Source organism: Embiotoca jacksoni, unplaced genomic scaffold (assembly GCF_022577435.1).
Source record: "Embiotoca jacksoni isolate LCO1_2020_lvr unplaced genomic scaffold, fEmbJac1.0.p SCAF_15, whole genome shotgun sequence".
Lineage (NCBI taxonomy): Eukaryota > Metazoa > Chordata > Actinopteri > Embiotocidae > Embiotoca > Embiotoca jacksoni.
This window is the reverse complement of record NW_027185285.1, coordinates 10,267,590-10,284,578: the sequence shown is the minus strand read 5'-3', so window position 1 is coordinate 10,284,578 and position 16,989 is coordinate 10,267,590. Positions and strand designations below refer to the sequence as shown.

Genomic DNA, 16,989 nt, shown 5'->3' with positions numbered 1-16,989 from the left:
TGCCCCGGCAGACTGTATATAAAAGTGGACGTAGCTTCTGGGTCTAAAACAAAATGAGGCCGATGCAGAAGTGCCTAAAGCTGCAATACCACGGAGTGCCACTAGAGGTTGGCCCCAAAAAGGCTCTGGCTCTATAGACTTCCATTTAACTTCTCTCAGAAAATACAGTCATTACATTTTTTTTTCCCACAAGGTTCTTAAGGTGTAGTTAGCTAAAGGTATATTTTTTGGGTGATTGACAGACCTGTGGTGCTGCCAGGTCTCCACTGTTGGTGCGCGGGATGTAGTATCGGCAGGTTTCCACCACTCGCTCCTCCCCAGCTCGTCCAAATATGGTCACTTTTGGCACCAAACTGCTCTGAACTAGCGAGATGGCGACCGCCGTAAAGTCAAAGTCGAGGCCTTATAATGGCCATTCACAAATCAATGAGTGATGTCACTATTGGTTACCGCATGGATGCACCCCCTTCTTCTGCTGTAATTTAATGGCACATGATTGAAAATTAGCACCGCCGTAGTACAATGTATATTTTTTTGCATTACATTACATTTAATTTAGCTGATGCTTTTATCCAAAGCGACTTACAACATACCAAAGCGACTTACAACATATTTTGATCATTGGTAGCTGTCCTTGGCAGTAATTTCTCCGTATATTTAAGTTGGTATTTATGTCATATCTTCCCTGTGCAATTTTTGTTTACAAAGCCTAAAATGCAAACAGAAATCCAATTTGTATTTATATATTCAAATGTTTAATGCCAATAAATTCTGTACCAGTGGCATCATGATTGTGACTACATGTATCAGTGAAATATCTGAGCTGTGTTGGTGCACTGAGGAACTCTCCTTCACTTACTCATTCAGTATGACTTCAAACATAAATGTGCGCTCCTGTTAAAACTTGATCAGGTCAAACACCTCTTTAATCATAAGCTGTGACCCTGTCGTCCGGTTGTCACTCTTTTCTTCCTTCTTACTCTCTCTTCTTTCCCTCCTCCCACTTGTGAGTGTGTGTGACTCAACCCCAGGCTGGCTATTGGACACACCCGTTAGTGGTTGAATGCAGGCTACTGCATGTTTACGAGCTCGCATGCCTCAGCAAGTACACTTAGGCTTTGATATAACATGGCCAGGGTGGGTTCAGGCCTAACTAATGAATTGAATCGGGTGTTATCTCTTTTTGAACGGGTTTTTGATGGTCCTCCTTTTTTATCCAGACTGTACTGGATGCAAAACACACTGGATGCAAAACACAATCAGCTTTCACACATTCTTTCCAAACATACATTTAGCTTCACCGCAGCGACAGAGTGGCAGCGGAAGAATTTCCCCGATTTGTTTTCCACCCAGTTTTTGGGATTACGCAGCCTCCTCCGATGCCTCCACATCTGCTGGGCTCAGAACCCAGAAGCTATCTGTGTTGCAGATGGGCCGCTCATCCTCAGCTGACTGTTTACAGCCAGTGTGGCCGTGACTGCAGAAGAACAGCGAGCTGCCAGGCTATAGGATTAGGAGACGGGGAGAGACAGGGAGAGAGAGCTCATTTGCTTTGCGGCATTTTGGTTACTGTCTAATTAAAAAGGCTGTCTGGAGACAGAGTGTCTCCAGCTTCAGATGCAGCCCGTGGCAGAGACCAGACCAGTGGTTAATGGTGTTGGAGGCTGTGGGTCGTCCTGTCCAACGTGGTGAGGACGACGCAGCCTCGACCCCAAACCAGCTCGCCTTTATTTGCCGTTTCTCCCTCTCCATCATCTACCTTTGCCTTTCTTTGACATGAAGACATTTTTTTATTTTTCAAACTTAGTCCAAGATGCCCTTGACTGTGTGAAATGATTGAAGCAGGCTTCACACACACACACACACACACACACACACACACACACACACACACACACACACACACACACACAAGATAAGCTAAGGTGTATGTGTTGGAGATTATTCTGCTGCTGATACAGATGTAGCAGTGCAGACATAAAAAAATAAAAGGACCCGAGGCAGAGAAGCCGCAGCTCATACACATTTAATCTAAAATATGGATGGCCTGTGAAAGCAATCCAGAAAGTACAGAAACATGTAACCCACACAATGCAGCGGTGGCTGTAAACATGTCACGGTTAACGTCTCCCACTCGGTATTTATCTCTCCACATGTCCATCCATCCCAGAATCATCTATGCATCTCACACTGTGTATCAAATTTTGGGACCCTTAATAATATATGTGTTTGCTGTAAATATTTCATGGTTGGCTGACTGGAAACACATGCCTGTCAGAGATATGGAGGTAGTGTGTGTGTGTGTGGGGGGGGGGGGGGGGGGGTAGCAGGCAGGGAATAAGGGAGCGACTGAGAGAAAGAGTGAAATTTGAGCGGCAGGATTTTAACCCTGCTCCTCCCCCCCATGCTAGCTCCATCAGACTTGCAGAGAATATATGTTAAGCTGTTTCCATCCCCCCCCCCCCCCCTTCCCGACTCCCACAGGGCTCTCAGGACTCGACAGGAGGACAGGAGGGTTTGGTGGCCCCGCCCTTTGCAGCCTTCCCGCCTCCACCGCCTCCTCAAAACGGGCTGCCAGGAACAGAGTTCGGCCCCGGGGCCATGTTTGTTGCTGGGGGCCAAGGTACAGCAGAAGTAGGGGCTGGTGCGAATGGAGCCGCCGCCACCAACAACGGCAACAACAATGTAAGAACTGTGTGTTCATTAAAGCCTTTACTGGTAGTTTAGTTAAGTTCAGCGATATGATCGAGAAATCATCATCTAGTTCCTCATATGTGTGAAAACACGCCCCCTTCTGCATTATATTTATTTTCTATATCTGATAGCATCGACAGCAGTTCGACTTTTTTGTTCTTTCGTGAAGTACTGGACTACTTGCATGGATTGCTTTATAATTTGGTCCAGACATTCCCTCAAGACAACCTGCAATAACCCTGCTTGAAGCCTTCACTTTCCATTCAGCGCCATCATCAGGTTAAAATGTTTCCCAGTATTTCAGTTTCATAACCAAAGACCTGTAAATGTAACAACATTTCCATGAGCCTCACCTGGACTTTGTGTTTAGTGGTAATTAGCAGCCAAAACTAGTGCAGTAAAAATGGTCCATTTCGCACCTACTAAACATCAACATGCAGACATGGGCTGCATGAGCATATTAGCAGAAGAACAGTTAAACCCTGTTTGTTCAGTCATCCGTCTCATGCTTGTCTGAAGAAACATATGCTTCTATTTGATTCGTCCCAGCTGTCTACACTTGTCATGTTATGGCTCACATGTTATTCCCACTGTGCTCACTTAAATGCGTCTACGGGGATTGTGTGTTGGAATGTGTGCTGCAAAAAATGTGGGTACCTACAATACTATACCTGAACGCCTCCTGCTTAGACAGAGACATGAGACTGGTGCTGCTGCTCGTGCTCCAACTCCAGCGTAGGCTAGTGTTGCTATTAATAATCATGTTGAATGATTTCAAATGTGGCAGACATAGTGTTTCGTTTATTTCTTATACATGATGCTACCAAGGCTGCATACAAATGGCTTTCTGCATTTTGGTTTCCAATGGGGTGAAGTCTAATAGATGGATTATGTTTATTAAACATCTGTCACCTTTTTAGGGAAAGGCAGAGGAGACCTCTCAGGGCGAGGCGGTCGTACAGTGTGGATCAGGAGGGACGGGAGCAGGAGGCTCCGCCGGAGACTCCGCGGAGGCCAAAGGGACCCCCAAACGCCTCCACGTCTCAAACATCCCCTTCCGCTTCCGGGACCCGGACCTCAGGCAGATGTTTGGGGTAAGAACCCTGGAATGTTGCGGGGGCCTCATTTTTAACAGGATAAATGAATCGGTCTATACACCCCGGGTCCTCTACAGAAGGGTCGCCTCGCTTGGCGTGGGGTGCACAGACAGACAAAAGAGTCACACCAGCCCATAGAAGAGACACTCCTGGGTGTTCTTCTTGTCGCTTTAGTGGGCAAATGGTTATGTGTGTCAGTGTGTTAGAACGAGTGACAAAGCGGGAGGAAAAATGGGACGGAGCAGAGTACAAGGCAAAAGTGGAAGAACACATTAAAATGGGGGGGAAGTTGTCTTTTGTGCAACAGTGACCCCTAGTGCAGAGTAGCGGTAACTCACACTGTTTCAGACTTCGCAGTAAAGCCCTTCTAAAACACAGAGATCATAACCAAGCAAAGGATCCTGAGATAACTCAAAGACGTAGAATTACTCTTTATTTACTCACACGTTTTCTCATTTCTTTCCTCAAATTTATTTGCAGCAATTTGGGAAGATTCTGGATGTAGAGATTATTTTCAATGAGAGGGGTTCAAAGGTAAGTGAACCGAAGCCATTTAATTCTCTGAAAACAACACAACATTGACTGACTGACTCATTGATGATAATAATTGCACGTTTTTCCTCTGTAACTGTAACTCTTTGTGATGTGATCGTTCCGAGACTACAGTTATCTATCAAGCGATATCAAAATGCGCCCCAACGTCTCAGCTTTCGCGAAATTCAGTCCCTTACGATGTGCCCCTCACTCCCCATCAACCTCTTTAACCTCTGCTGTGTACAACAGGGTTTTGGCTTTGTGACATTTGAAACCAGCGCAGATGCAGAGAAAGCCAGGGAAAAGCTCCACGGCACTCTGGTGGAAGGTCGGAAGATTGAGGTAATTTTTCTCTCCGTCTCTCTCCGTCTCTACCTTCTTCTCTTCTGTCTTCTCTCTGTACTCCCCATCGTAACTCTGCTTGATCACTGACTGCCAGCTAGCTCCCATCCTCCCTTTAGTGATGTGCTCTGATGCAGCCCATTGGTATCCCACTCCCTGGTCCCTGGTCTGCAATATATTTCTTGTGTTTTTATTTTTTAAATCCAACTATTTCCTCCTTTAATTTTTTCTGTGTTTTTTGTTTTGTTTTTGTGGTGGGAATGATTGGGGTTGCAAGAACATGGCATAAGGCATGCTGGGTACTTTTTCCCTCTGTGGCTTTCGTTTTTCCTTTTTTGTTTCTTTACATTAACCTTTTACCTTTTTTTTTTTTCTTTTTTTTTTTTTTCCACTGATGCACAACTTGTAGCCACACTAGTGTTACAACTTCTCACGCAACAATTGTAATGATGGTTGTGTAGCTGGCACCGCGGGGCACGAGAGGAACGCAGTGGAAGGATGATGCATGGCAGATTGCTGTCAGATGCTCTCATTATTATTATTATGATTATTATTTTTGCCCTGGTGTAGAAATCCTTCTGTGTTCCCCTCTCCCAGTGCTGCAGCTAAGTGGTTGTGACAGCTTATGGCTCCTGATGCAACAGCAGCATGCTGGGAATCACAGCAACACTGACGCATGTTCACTTTATGGAAGTGTGGATTCTTTCCAACGACCTGTCGACTTGAGTTTTCATGTTTGTGAAGTCTACGTGCTTTAAAGGTTGTTTGTTTTCCTGTAATCACATGTCGTTATTTTTACGTTGAACTGAAGCATGTGTCAAGTTTTTGAAAGCAGTTTTTCCGCTTTATTTTTAATTGGGGTTTCAATCAGCCAGTTATCCATATTAGATCAATTGACTTAAACCGCTGTAAGCCAGGATTTCTGCATGGGCTTACTGTGGTGATTTCCTCGTGGCGTGTGTGGGTGTGTGCGAGTCAGTTCCTGCATGATGGATGAGGCCGGACCTTTTTTAGTTCTGTACTCTCAGTTTCTGCTGCAGTGTGGTTGAGAATGAAAGACAGCCACCTGCATCCACTGGTACAACATACTCCCTCTGCCACCTCCACCTTCAGTCAATCAGCAAGCTGAATGGATACGGATGGAGCCAGTCCCCCACCCCTCTTCCCGCCCCTCCCCTCCTCCTCTCCCCTCCTGCATCAGTCTTGCCTCTGTATCGAGTCAACAACCTGTGTTGCCCCTGGCATTGCTTTAACCTCCGATTCTGTGTTTCCTCCCAAGTTTGTGCATGAAATCAAGTCACTTTTTTTTTTTTTTTTTTAATCAAGCAGCGACAACTTTGTCTTTGTTTTTCGGTGTCACTTTGCATGTGTTCTGTTGTACTCCAGTAGTGGTGATGGTCTGTAGCGAATCACGTACCGGCTGCATGGTGGGCCAGCAGCAGGAATCCGTAGAGTGTGTCTCTTTCTGTCTGTTTATGGTGCATGGGCTTCAAGAGACAAAAGGCTGGCGCGGGATGAAACCGTGGATTTGTGTTTATACATTCTTCCAACCAAGGAGAAAGGGCCGGACAGTTCTGTTCGAGGCAATGCTCTCTGGCAGTTCTCCTTTCTTGCAGATGTACTTGCAGTGGCTCTTGCTTTAATTGGTCATATGATTTCAGAGTTTGTTGAACTACGTTTTCAGAAATGAAGATGGCAAACGACAACCAGAGAAATCACACTTTTGTTTTATAATTCAAAAACTCTGAAATGTAGGCTGACCATTGTTATTACATAAATATTTGACTGTTAACTGTGTGTTACTCTGCAGTGTACTGGCATGGGTTCAGTTGATGTAGCCTGGGTGTGCATGGTTGATATTTCTATATGGAAATTGGTGGCCTAACTGAGGCAGTACGGCAGACAACTGGATGTTTTTTTTTTTATTGCATGTTTTGTTCTGTCTGGCTGTTTTGTTGAATTAGTTTTGCTGATGGGGCTTTTTATTTACTTTACGTGTTCAGTCAGCATGAAATCAGTTGCACCTGAGTGCCTCATAGTCTTGTTTCACTCACTGAAAAAAGGCTGAATTGTTAGCAGAGTGATTTATAAAGGAATGCTGTACGCTACTTGAGTGCTGACATTGTTTTGTATTCTTGGTGCATGCCAATGGAAGGTGGTTAGTAGGTTACTGGCTGCCCATAGTGTGCATGTATGTAGCCTACATGATGGAGAATAGAAAGAGAATTATTGTACTTAAAGTTATATACTGTACTTCTCTTTGTCTGGAATAAAACTCTGCGCTTTGAAGAAGTCAGTTTCCTGTACGCTTCCAATGTATCCATGTAAGTGGCCAAACTACAGTTCACTTTGTCTCTACCTGCCTCTGTGAATCCCATCTCATCCCCATTCTTTCTATATATAGACTATAGAGCCCTATAGGCCTATATATAGGCGTGACCTTGTGTATCTTCGTTTGCACTCACAAACACACACACACACACACACACACATCCGTGCATCTCCTCCCACCCATGGCTGTCTCTGTGACGGTGTGTATGCTCTAACATGAAGCAGTCCTCACTCATAACATCTGTCTGCCATGGGCACATTTTGGCTGCCATTGACACATGTCATCGGACACCCTACGAAGTTTATGGTAGATGAACGTCGTGCTTTCTGTGTACATTCGCATATTTCACTCTTATGCTGCAATGACTGGCTGTACACAAAAGTGCATTCGGGTCCCTGCGTGGTCTCGGTTGCAATCACAGAATCATTAAGACATACATATCCAGTGTGTGTGTTTCTCTTGCAATCGGAAATAGTACAGTCCACGGTTGTGCTTTCTGAGCTTCTTGCTGACGATTGGATCCTGGTCTGAGTGAACCGCAGCTTTAATCAGCTGGTGGTCACCCAGAACAATATTCTTTTGTCCAGGGAACTCAAGTTTTAAGATTTTCTAGCCTATTTATCAATATGAAGGTCAGGAGGTATTACAGGCTATTACAGCTGTGATAATAATAGTTTAACTGTTCCTCCGGGAAGTCCACAGGAGAGACGGTGCTCGGACAGAGACCATGTCGGACCCCTCAGACTCCCATTCACTAACTCCTGCTCTGAGATTGTGTGTTTTGTGGTCGATCTGTGTTGCTGGAGTGTTACGGGAAGTGATGGCTCCTCCGTAGCGCAGAGTTTTAGTCAGATATGTCAACACAATAGCACAGACTGATATATGTGTGTGCGTGTGTGTGTGTGCGTGCGCGTGTGCATCACAAGCGGGGCAGCGCTGCATGCAAAGTGGGGGGAGGGGGGGGTAAGTGGGTAAAGAGTGTCATCATCACTGCATGAATGTGTGTGGTGAAGAGGATGAGAAGAAGTTGTGCCTGTGGTGCTGCATGCTCGACCACGCATATTTCTCACCAGCCAAAGCTGCCGCCACACACATTCTCTCTCTCTCTCTCACACACACACACACACACACACACACACACACACACACACACACACACACTTAATGGGACACAGTTGGACTTCAGCTCACTTTGGCCTGGGCCTTCAATCAGTCATTTCCGTAAACAGAATGAACATTTTGGAGGATTTTATTCCATCAGTGAGAGTTTGATTAGATTGATTGTGAGTTATTCGATTTGGCGATGGCCTGAGTTGAAGCCTTACCTGCTCCTTTTGTCCCGTTTTCATAGATGACCCCTCTTCCTCCTCCTCTTGCTCCCCCCACAGCTTTGGATTTGACTGCATGATTCGCCCCAGAAAAGCTCGATGAATGAAATGTGAGAGTATCTGTGTGTGTTTTGCTTTGTTACGTGAGTGAAAACATTGAAAAAGGTTGAAAAAAAATAAGGGGAACGAACGTTTTTGGCACTTTGCCCCATTTTCAACCCTTCGGTCTCTCTTTGTGTGTCGCCTCCATCCTCTCTCCTCCATATCCCCGTCATTCTCTTCTCTTCTCGCCAGTCTAGTCTGTCTTTGTGTCATTTTGAAATGAATCTATAGCTGTTTTTCTACTTTTAACATCCTGTTTTGTTTTGCTCTCAACCCTGCCTTTCTTTAATTTCCATTTTACCATTGATCTAGTTTGTATTGTTTGACTCTCCCTCAGTGTGTTCTTCTGTGGTTACTGGTACAAAACGGAAATTATAGCCACTCTATGCAAAGACCAGTGTCCAAACACACACGTTGTCTCTTTGTGGCCTAACATTACCACACAAGAATGGGTCATTTCTCGCAGCAGCTAACCAAAATACCTGCGCTTGTCCTTTGGACTGGAGTAGTTCCAGACAGACCATAAATCAACCTTTGCTTTCCTGCTGTTATGATGGAGGGCGGTGTGAATTTCTATCTGCTCTGCCTACTTTTTCCTTTTGAGGTGTTATTTTCACGGTTAGTTTTTGGGGTTCAGGCGAGGCGGCCCCCGAATCACCAAATACCTTTCTGCCTCTGTTGTTGTAATGATGGTCAGAGCATCAACAGCTAGCATCCTCTCTCCTTTTCCTCCTCTTTCCACTTTCTCTCATGTTCTGCTCTGAGCTGTAACACTGCTGCTACCAGGTTTTTATTTCACATGGGGCAAGGAGGTGGGGCGGGGGGGTCATTTAGGTTTCTTTTGTTTCTAGGATTATTTGTTCCTTTATTTATTATATTTTTTCTGTTTCCCTGACGACTTCTGTGTGTTGTTGTCAGTCTCCACGGTAACCACTCGCTGTTTCTGCGGCAACGGTAAGTTGTGTACAAACATCTATCACTGAACTGATCCCCTTCCCACCCACCCTTGAAATGGGCATTTGATACAGCATTGTGTACAGTCTACTGCAAAGTTAGCCTTTACATTTCTATATCCCAAATGATTTGACTGTGACAGGCCTGTGTAGCGTGATGCCCCAGAAAGCTATTGGTATGATGTAATTTTACAGTTGCACTACACAGTATCACAGGCACACAGACAGATGGACACAGCATCTTTCAACAGACTGGATCTTTTAGCAGTAATGTCTCCGCCACATGCCCGTCCCCCACCACGTCATTAACACCTCACTGGGAATGACCGAATGTAATCACCCTCCTCTATGCAATGACACGGCTCTCTACAATCCATCTGATTAATTCCCCATTCGACTGAATGTATTAAGTATTCATCTTGTTGATTAATAAAAATCAGCAGAAATGATGTGAAGCTTTGCTCCCTGTTGCCGCCCACGGTTGCTTTGAGTGAATGCAGAGCCGCAGGTCGAATAAGGCTGCTCAGGTTTTGAAGTTGTTTTTCTTTTCTTTCTTTTTTTTATTTTTTCTTTCACTGACCTGCCTGCCTTTGGCGTGGTGCACATTCGACAAGTACTTGCCAATTCGACACGATGTGCATTTGAAAAATGTGAGCCAAGACATCACGGATTTACGGGAACGAGTTTGACGTACGCCGAGGGTAAATGTCGAACATGTGGCGAGCCTGCGTCTTGGCACCGCATATTGTAGACATTTAAAGGATGCCCCGACACCCCTGCCTGGCTTTACTGCTAAGATAAAGACTTTACAAATGTACATACCTACGATGTTTTGCCCTCACCATTAAGAAAGAAACCGGAACTATTGACATTCAGGATCTTTTATTTAATTTATATAAAGCTAAAGATTTATTTAGAAACTATGCTGCTCCATATCTGGATAATTCATAGATCCATCACTAAGTTAGAACAAAAGTTCTTCCTGGTTGCACCAGCTATTTTCCACTGAGTGATTTACTGAATCGGGTTGCACCATTCAAACTTGTTTTCACTTTACAAATCTGTAAATCGATGTCCTCGATCCCTGGCGTTGTCCAGTCAACATCAATCAACGTGTAAACGGGAAGTTTGCAAATGTACTTGGCATCACGTTTTATTTAATAGCAATAGCATGTTGGTATTTTTTTTAATTTAAATTCTATGTATCTCACTTTTCATTCTAAACAGCTGATCAGTCACTTGGTTCATTTAGCTGCACAGCAGCACCACCTGCCAGTGACTGGGCGTAGATATTCAGTAAGATTTACACCGAGCTCAGACTAAACAAAATTTGACGTCACTGACAAATTTCCTGAACATGAAAGCCGAGAACAACAAACGAGGCTGTTAGTGTGACAGAATTGAAGAACAGTCACGCAGCGTCTGGGACACCGCAAGATACCCCGACGAAAAGTCGAATACGTCCGATTTAAAAAAATTAAAATTAAAAAAAAAATGTACCTGCCTAGTTCGACATATCCTACGACGTGTTCGTTAAAGTCGACCAATAGGATGACAGATTGCATCACCCATGTTTGACAGTTTCTTAACCTCGCCCCCGACGACACAGGAACTTACACATGAACCTTGGTCCGGGTCTTGTAGCTTGTACCTTTTCTCATAGAAAAAAAACAACCCAACAAGGATTAAGGATCAAAGACAAAGGACTTTGATTGCCTGATCTGATATAGAGACCATCATGAAAGACAAACATTGATCCCGGCATAAATCTCCACGTAAGCAGTAGTTCCTGTGGTGCAACCCTTTTTAAAGTACCTCCACTTAATGTTAAAACTCGACTCGGTTTGAATGAATGAACAGCTGGTGCAACTGGCTTCTGGTCACTCACCAAATCAGCCCGTGTCGTGTCACCATATGCATCTCTAAACCGATATGGGGTTTACCTTGCTGTGTTTTGGGTCTCTATTATGCTGCCATCTTGTTTTTCTCCTTTGGTTTGGTTTTCTTGTAGTGGATTGTCTGTGTATTAGTAGTTGTAGTTGTAGTCATAGTGTACTGGTCTTAGTTTGTGACACAGTTTTAATGCCTGACATAGTCTCTCATGTTTATTTTATTTCTCTCCTTTTTTGGGAATGAGGATTGCTTTCTCTCCCTCTATCTCGCTCTCTCTTTCTGTCTCTCTCTCTCTCTTTCTCTTTTTTTCTCAATTCAATTCAGTGTACTTTATTGGCTTGAATATTAAGTGAACAATATTGCCAAAGCTTCAACTTCAAGGACAGTCCAATAGTTTCAGAGAAAAATAATACATAAAGATAAATGTGTGTGTATGTGTATATATATAGGTATATATATATATATGTGTATATAGGTACATACATATGTGTATATATATATATATATATATATATAGGGAGAGAGAGAGAGATTTTTATCCTTCTATGATGGTGACACTATTTTCTCCAAGTTGATGTTGCATTTTATTTTGGTTTAGAGATTGAGTCTAAATTTTGGATTAAAATTTTTGTAAGGTCTCTCTCTCTCTCTCTCTCTCTCTCTCTCTCTGTTTCTCTCTCTCTCTCTCTCTCTCTCTCTCTGTCTCCGTTTCTCTCTCTCTTCCCTCCATCCTTTGGTGCTCTGTTTCTCAACCCACCACATATAATGAGATCTTCAGGCGAATGGTCACCAAATCTAATTGCTTTATTTGAATGATGCACCTTGGTACATATGTATTGTTTTAAACAGTAATTGTTAGTTTTTTGGTTTTTTTTCTGTTGCTCATGTAAAACCTTCTCCCCCTTTTTCTCTTTTCTCTTCACTCCATCTTTATGTTCTCCTGTTGTTTTGTACATGGACTGGCTCTGTCTCCTCTCACCTGCATCCCTTCCTCTTAACGTCCCATCTTTGTCTCGTGCGTGTTTGATGTGGGAGTGCTGCGATCGTTTTGATTGGTCTCTATGCTGCATCCGACGCTTGCTGATTGGCTGGAATTCTTTTTTTTATTTGTTACTCACTCTTGGTCATGTGATGCGCCCATATTTGGCTGCGTGTAATTTCTGTGTTATATGATTATTAATTTTGTCAAACAAATGTTTTTGCACCCCTTCTTTCTCTCCCTATTTTTTTTTTTTTGTTTTGTTGGTATTTTATTTAAATATTTCTTTTTAGGTATGTAAACCCCACAAGTTTGGTTTCATATGGAAATGTGATGTCATTTTGTCTGGGTTTTATTGTCCAGGTTGGATTGGGAGGGCAAACGTGGGATGAGAAAGGATGAATGTTTTATTAATCATTAACACTTTGAGAAATGCCTTCCATATTGGTGTCTGTTGATTTGCATGTGTTCCTGCCAACTGTTTACCCAGTTTCATTAATTGCACATGACACAAACAGACACACACAGAGACACCGTTACCAGACTGAACTCGTCATCATCGGTCAAGTTTAACTATCTGGATGAAGTTTTAGAAAAAAAATTGACATTAATTTGATTCATTAACTCGATTTACATCTCACAATGTTTCCACTCAGACACCCGCGGACAGTTGTGTCAGATAGCTAGCCAGGCTAGGCTAATTGAATCATTTGCAGCTGACCTTGTCATTTGCAATGAGGGAAAAATGAGGTAAACCTCATTTCCATTTGAATGAAGCTCTGCTGATAAAGAACATGACTCACCGAGAGAGGCAGTCTGGGCCTTAATGGTCTTCTAAATGGGAGTGCAGCGTGTGTGCGCACACAAGCACTCTCATTCCTCAGCCTCTCTCTCCTCCTTTATCACACTCACACTCACTCACACTCACACACACACACACACACACACACACACACACACACACACACACACACACACGCACACACTCTGCTCGTCCATCCAAAAGGTCATTAATCTTCAGCTCGCCACACAGTCAAACGTGCAACTTGAACAGCACCCTCGGACAGTATGGGTTATTAGAGAGAGCTACAATCTCCTTCTCCCAAAGCCCATCAAAGGAAGATGAGGCTAGATCAAGGCACCGGAGTGGGAGCCTTTGAAGCTCAGAGAGGAGATTATCGGCCATCTTGGATTGAAAGGCCTGAGCATTAGTCTGAAATGTCAGCGAGCGCGCACACACACACACACACACACACACACACACACACACACACACACCTAAAAAAAAAAAAAAAAAACACAATACTTTCACCTGTTCATGCCAAAAAAAAAAAAAGTACAGCTCAGTTTCCTTTGCTGTGCCCTTCCCAATCTCTCTCACGCACACACACACACACATACATATAAATGTGCACATCAGCAACGTAAGCAATAACCCCCCCATGGCAGCCCTGATATCTCTCCACAGTGAATCACTGAATCTCTACCGGGCAACTTGCTTTTTTTATTGCATGAAGACTAAAAAAAATTCCCCTAACAATCTGCATCCACTCTTACAAACAAACATGGACACGCACACCAACATAACCACGGACAGAGTTAGCAGCTACGTCACTGGTAGAGTGTAGCACTGGTGACTCGTAGCCAGTGAGGTTTTATTATTCCGCAAAGGGAGATTTTGCTAGCTTGAAACCAGCTCTGATTCCGTCAAGTGTGCCGTTTTCATATAATAACACCAAAGTAATGTGATAGAGTAATTATGTAGTACAGAATGAGTGGGGAAAATGTAAATTAGACACAACTAAATGGGCCATAACTCCAGATGACACAAGTATTCCCTTTTAATGACCCAGTAAATGAACTCAGAAAATAACATAGTCAGCCTCAAAAGATGAAGACAGTCACAATACATCATCATAGCAGTAAAAAAAATTTTAAAAAAAAGATAATATACATCATCCTTGGCCTTGTGAGCTAGTAATCTACATTTGTGTGCTACTTTACTTTCCTCTGTTGAGCTGTTGTGTCTGTGCCTTTGACTGTCTGCTCCTCCATCCCCAGGTGAATAACGCCACCGCCAGGGTGATGACTAACAAGAAAATGGTCAGCCCCTACCCTAACGGAGAGGCTCTCAGCACACTGCCTTATGGTAACAGCCGCAATGACATGCACTAACAATGAACCCCAGCCCGCCTAATAATCCCCAACAGCACAGGCACACGTAGGCAGAGTGTAAATACACCCAGCGAGTGTCTGTGCTGCACATTTGAACCGCCGGCAAGGCAGCACAGAGATCCCCCAGCGAAACGGTGTTTTTCGACCTAAACAAGGCTTCTGTGCTGCATTGAGTCTTTCATGAGACTGTAATCGTATTTTACTGAAACATGTCTCCTTTTGTGTATTCTTGTCATATAGTTATCGACAACACTTGTCTTCAAGTACTTCGCGAAGCGTTAATGGAAGAACAGCAGTGCAAATGTGTGGTGAAATATTTGATGCGCTCTAAATCGCCCGTTTCTTTAACAGTATGATGAAGCGCTGCAGGCATGTCGCGTTTTCTGCTCTTTCCAAACTGCCCTTGTTTTAATCACGTGCCCTCTGCTTCGTCTGTGTGCCTATCAGCAGGGTGGAAATTGAGTCCTATGGTCGGGGCTGTGTACGGACCCGAGATCTATGCAGGTAAGATCAAGTCTCCGTCTGTCTCCCGACCGTCCAGATCGACTGGCTACTTTACACTTCAGTCCCATTGGGACATTTACTTCATATCAATGCTCCGCTTGCAGAGTATTTCTCCTCACTGACACTTTTATTGATATTAAGCCCCTCAGTGCTGCCGTTAGATTATTCCTCTTATCTTCTTTTTTTTTTTTTTTAAATTCATCTTTGGCTTCACCATTTTCTTTTTCCATTCACATTGTCCCTTTTCTACCTGGAATGTAATTTTTCTTCCTTAAATCCTCTCCCATCACCCCTCCCCCCTCTCCTGCTCCGTCCTCCCCGTCTCTCCTCCAGTCCCAGGGTTTCCGTACCCGTCGGCCGCCGCCACGACGGCGGCGGCGGCGGCGGCGTTCCGCGGCGCCCACCTGCGGGGCCGAGGCCGGCCCGTCTACAGCGCCGTGCGGGCCGCCGTGCCTCAGCCGGCCATCCCCACCTACCCTGGGTGAGCAAAATCTGCCTCTTTTAGAAACGAGAGCTGTTGACTTCACGTGCCGTCGCCGTCCCGAATCTGTGGCTCTTGCATAAAAGATGGACTTGGAATAAAAAGTCAAAGTCGTTTTTTTTGTTTGTTTAGTACATCAATTGAGCAACACCATATTCTGATTTGACCAGGTCGCTGTGTAACGCAGCTGCGCTTTCACTCAAACATCACTCACACTTCACTCCTTTCAGCCGTCCAACTGGCACATTGTCAGTCAGCTCACCAGCTCATTCAGTGGAGTATGACGCACTGACGGGATTGCACCATTCAAGTTTCATTTGAATAAACACACAGATACCATCCGTCAGCAGATCTGCATAAACACACAAACCAAATTTAATCATTCTGCAGAAGCAGTCACCTTGTGCACAGACGTGCTACAAATTATTCAAGTTTTTTTTTTATTTATTTATTTATTTTATTTGTGCCCTCAGTTTGTGCACCGCGCATGTCGTTGCTGTGCTGTGATTATGTGGGGGGGGGGGGGGCTGGGGGAGGGTGGGGGTTGTGACTGCCATGATGTTCAGAAACAAAGTGGGGTTGACTTGTTAATGGCCTTGTGGCTGCTTACTTATGACGACTCTTAAAAAAAACCCAAAAAAAACGAAGCTAAACACGATGAAAATTGGGGGATGCAGGAAATACCTCGTCCATATCTGCTCCACTGAGAACCGCACCTCCCCGTCATCATTTCCTAAAGCCATCCGTTCAAAGTGGCCTTTATTGCTGTCGTTTTGCTGCAGCCGGGGAACAATAAGCAGTTTATGGTCTCATTTCGGTTCAATGAGTTTATCAAGTAACCCTACAACTAGTGTTGTTTCTCAAAGTTTTTTTTTTTTTTTAGTTGTGGAGCTTAAATGGAAGTTGTATTTCCTCTGCATGCTGCATGGGTGTGAAATAACTACTTTCTCTCTCTCTCTCTCTCTCTCTCTTTCTTCCTCTCTCTCTCCACCTGTTCCCTTGTTTTGTTTTTTTTTTGCTGTGTTGTGACCTTCATCCACTCTGTTTTTTGTTTGTTTGTTTGTTTGTTTGTTTTGGGACTGTGCACCACTCCCGTTTGCACCCCTCCACCAACCCCCCTCCCCTCCTCTCTCTCTCTCTCTCTCTCTCTCTCTCTCTCTCTCTCTCTCTCTCTCTCTCCCGTGTCCTCCCTCCTCTCAGCGTGGTGTATCAGGATGGGTTTTACGGAGCTGCAGACTTGTATGTAAGTAAAATTCAGCCTCCAGCCGACACACCATCTCTGTCCCTCCCCCTCCTCCCCCCTTCACGGCTGTCCCCTGCTCTTCTTTTTTTTTTTTTTCTCTCTCTCCCTCTGGGGGTGATTCTGCATGTGCGTCCGGTCATGCGCTGCACAGAGCTGCCTGCATAATGGTGAATCCACGTCGGAGAGCTGTTTACAAGCACGACATGCCTCAGATTTTGCAATACGAGGTGGTTTTACGCTCGAGGATTTTTCTTTGTCGTTACAAAAAAATCGTGGTTATTTTTGGAATTTGTACGCCGACCGCGACACAATAGGCTTTATTTAAAAAAATT

General features: G+C 44.2%; 1 protein-coding gene across 4 annotated transcripts in view; it reads left to right on the top strand.

Moving 5' to 3' along the window:
- The window catches only part of LOC138198193 (RNA binding protein fox-1 homolog 2-like), a 50,396-nt gene that overhangs the window by 25,220 nt on the left and 8,187 nt on the right, over positions 1-16,989 (top strand). For 3 of the 4 annotated variants that reach the window (XM_069149461.1, XM_069149459.1, XM_069149462.1), the window contains 8 exons: positions 2,485-2,685; positions 3,615-3,788; positions 4,272-4,325; positions 4,575-4,667; positions 14,316-14,403; positions 14,877-14,933; positions 15,267-15,414; positions 16,615-16,657. In XM_069149461.1, coding sequence (XP_069005562.1) covers positions 2,485-2,685; positions 3,615-3,788; positions 4,272-4,325; positions 4,575-4,667; positions 14,316-14,403; positions 14,877-14,933; positions 15,267-15,414; positions 16,615-16,657 — 858 coding nt within the window. The remainder of the gene's footprint in view (positions 1-2,484; positions 2,686-3,614; positions 3,789-4,271; positions 4,326-4,574; positions 4,668-14,315; positions 14,404-14,876; positions 14,934-15,266; positions 15,415-16,614; positions 16,658-16,989) is intronic. The other variant, XM_069149460.1, reaches the window with a different exon arrangement.